Source organism: Bison bison, unplaced genomic scaffold (assembly GCF_000754665.1).
Source record: "Bison bison bison isolate TAMUID 2011002044 unplaced genomic scaffold, Bison_UMD1.0 scf7180017864383, whole genome shotgun sequence".
Taxonomy (NCBI): Eukaryota; Metazoa; Chordata; class Mammalia; order Artiodactyla; family Bovidae; genus Bison; species Bison bison.
Window position 1 is genome coordinate 1972229 of NW_011494955.1, and position 3279 is coordinate 1975507.

At 53.5% G+C, this 3279-nt stretch overlaps 1 protein-coding gene across 1 annotated transcript in view; it reads left to right on the forward strand.

Annotated features, from left to right (window-relative positions):
* The first annotated feature begins 286 nt into the window (after positions 1-286).
* Positions 287-3279, forward strand: part of ZNF835 (zinc finger protein 835) — a 20926-nt gene continuing 17933 nt past the window's right edge. The window contains exon 1 of the mRNA XM_010858053.1: positions 287-721. Coding sequence (XP_010856355.1) covers positions 287-721 — 435 coding nt within the window. The remainder of the gene's footprint in view (positions 722-3279) is intronic.

Below are 3279 nucleotides of genomic sequence, written 5' to 3' on the forward strand. Positions count from 1 at the left end.
AAAAAAAAAAAAAAAGAGTGTCTCAAACAGACAGTTGTATACCTGATTCTGGAGTTTGGGAAAGTTATTAGTGGAGACGGAGGTTCAAGATGATCAGACGCCCTCACATCTGAAGACCTGCTGAAGCCGTGGGTGCGGTGAGTCCTGGCAGGAGAGGTGTGAGCCGGCACGTGTGCCTTCGGTGTCATGAAAGTCTTCAAAGAGGGGACACTGTGCCCACCAACGCTGCCCTCCTGCACACACTCACACAGATTTGTGTATCGGGGTCTCTGGAGCACAAAACCCCATGCTGCCTACCTGTGAGTCCCCCCAGATTCCACAGCCTCCCACACACCACCTCCTTCCTCCTGAGGCAGCATCGAAGCTGCAAGTCCCCACCGCAGGGCAGGCCTCCGGTTCCCAGGACCAAGGATGGCCCGTGTGTCTGGGTTCCTGGTGCCCGAGCTCAGACGCTGAGGAAGGTGGCCAGACATCCGGACCGGACTCCTCGTGGGAAGAATTAAAGCGTGCTGTCTGGCTCCTCGGGGAACCTGGTCGCCTGGGATGGGGGAAGCACAGACTCGCCTCGCCCAGCCGCCAGTCAGGGCTCCGGGCAGCGCCCTTGACCCCCACAGGCCCCCTCGGTTCTGGGCCCTCGCTCCCAACGCTTCCGGGGGAGACCTTGGCACAGGAGCACCGGCTCCCCTGGGCCCTGCGGGGACCCTGCCTGCCCTCCCTGGAGGTGAGAACGGAAGGCAAACGGGGGTGCGGAGGAGCTGTGCTGATTTCTTTGTCTTTTGTAATCCTGCCCCCTCGCTCAGCTCTCTCAGTATCTCTCAGGCCATTTCTGCGGACGTCCCCTCCTCCCTACCCGTGGGCCCCGGTCAGTTCAGTTTCTCACCCTCCTCTGTCTCTGTATCTGTGCCTTTTTCACTGCATCTTTCTCTCTTGCCATCTCTGCAAAGTCTCTACCGGTCTCCCCGCCACTTCCTTCCTGTCTTTAGATCCCTTTCATTTCTTGTCGTCTCTCTGACGCACGTGGTCAATACCTGCATCCCAGTGGGTGTCTTCTACCCCCCGGCTCTCTCCAGCATCCTCCGTGTGCCTGTCCCTTTCTCTCCTAGAATCTCCTTCCTTCTGGACATGCTGGCCTTCCGTTCTTTGACCTCCTCTCCCACCGTATCTTCTCTTTCTCCCGTGTCATCCTCTTTTTTCCTTTTCCCAGCCTTCAAAATAATATGATATTTTCTCAGGGTTGCCAAAGCCAACTTTGTAGGCATGCTTTGCATCCAGGAGCTGTTCTAAATTGGGGAGACAAGCACGTGAATGCTGTAAAAAGTCACCGACGTACCCACAGACACACCCTAAACATACCATAACACATTGTGAATTCAGGAATCATAGATGTTGGGTTTGGGGAGGAAACGAGGAATTGTAGCTGCATTATCTCTGCTCTGTTGCTCCAGAACCAGCTCAGGTCCTGTCACGTGGCCTGTGCTTAGTGACTGTTGAGGCTGGAATAAGGCCATAAGTGGACTTCACGAGTGACTAAAGTCACAGCATGTCCCCAGTTGGGCCGTTATCTCTTTATAAAAACAATGGGTCCTGACTTCACTTTATTCCATAAATATGTTTCAAGGTCACCTTGGCACAAGTTGGTTCGCATCGCCCGCCTCCCTTAGCTGTCATAGAATCCACAATCTCAATGTCGTTTCCGCACCAGGGACGGATTTTACTCAATGGCGTGGCTGGGCAGATAACGGGAAGAGAGTTGACCAGAGAAATATTTGCCTGTGTTACGGGTGTGATGTATTAATCTTTACTACAGAGTTTATAACTTACGGATAAAGAAACAAACCAGAGTAACTTGGAGACTTAGAGACACAACAGTAGTTAACTATGCCAGCTATGATTATGAACTTCACAGTCCTTTACAAAATGGGGGAAATGATGCCTCCGGCCTAGGGGACGAGTCAGCCAGGTCAGGATAGAAGGAGACCACAGCCAGCGGGCGACTGGCCGCCCCGCCTTTTCCTTGCATTGCACAGCCGTGCTGTTGCTGCAGGGGGTCACATCAGGGGTGCTGCTCTCCATCTTGCTGGTACCCAGTACTTGGCGCTGGTCTCAGGTCTTGGGTCTCGGGGCTAGTCGCTGTCAAATTTCCACTTTTACTAAATGGGGCCACAAGAGCGAGGACGAGAGAGGAAGGGGGCGATGCTGGGAAAAGCTCCGCTGGGTCCTGGCTGTTGGTGCCCATTCTTACTGGGTAGGCCAAGACAGCGAGCTGACTTCTCCCTCCCCGGGTCACTTCTCAGGGATGTTTGTGCAAGGAGAAAGCTGGCAGAAGCAGAAGAACGTCTCCTACACACGGAGCAAACTTCTTCCGTTGACCAGAAAAGCAGCAGATGCTTGCAGCTCAGTGTTCCCCTCCTGCTTTACAACCCACCGCACGCGCAGGTTTCCCTAATGAGCTCTTTGTGGCCGTCTCTCTGACACTCAGGGCGTGGATAACCGAGGCACACAAACACGAAGCGTTTGGGTCTGCTTCAGCCGTGAGTGACAAAGTCCTCTGTCCCTGACTCAGAACCTGATGTCTTTTGAGGGGGAGGCCCTGCCGCACAGCATGTGGGATCTCTGTTCCCCAGACCAGGGATCGAACCGCTTCCCCCTGCATTGGAAGCATGGAGTCTCAACCACTCCTGGACACCTGAGAAGTCCCACCTTATGCTTGTTTTCCAGCATCCATTCAGTAGACTAGTTTGTAAGTAGGCAAAATCCAAATCTTTCACACTTCCTTTTTTAAAAAAAAAATTTATTGGCATATAGTTGATTTAAAATGTTGTGATAGTTTCAGGTGCACAGCAAAGTGATTCAGTTTTTCATACACATATTTCCATTCGTTTTCAGGCTCTTTTCTCATATAGGTTATCACAGAATGTTGGTGGAGGGCCCTGTGCTCTGTGGTCCTTGCTGGTCATCTGTCTCATATATAGTGGTGTGTGTATGTGAACCCCACGTTCCTGATTGATCCCTGCCCTTCCCACACTGTTCTTGACAGAGACAGTGTCCAGGCTGTACAAGCGGGCAGAGACCACGAGGGCGGCAGCCCCAGTGCCTCTGAAACACACACGTCACTTTCAGCTTCTGGAGGGAGGCGCTGAGGCGGCTGATGGGGCTGGGGTCAGTCTTGATGGGGGCGGCCCGCTGGGCCCTGAAACCAGCCGTGGGGGTAGGTCAGCACTGGACGAGACCACCCGTTCACCCCTCCTCCCTCCAGCCGCTCAGAATTTCTGGGACAGT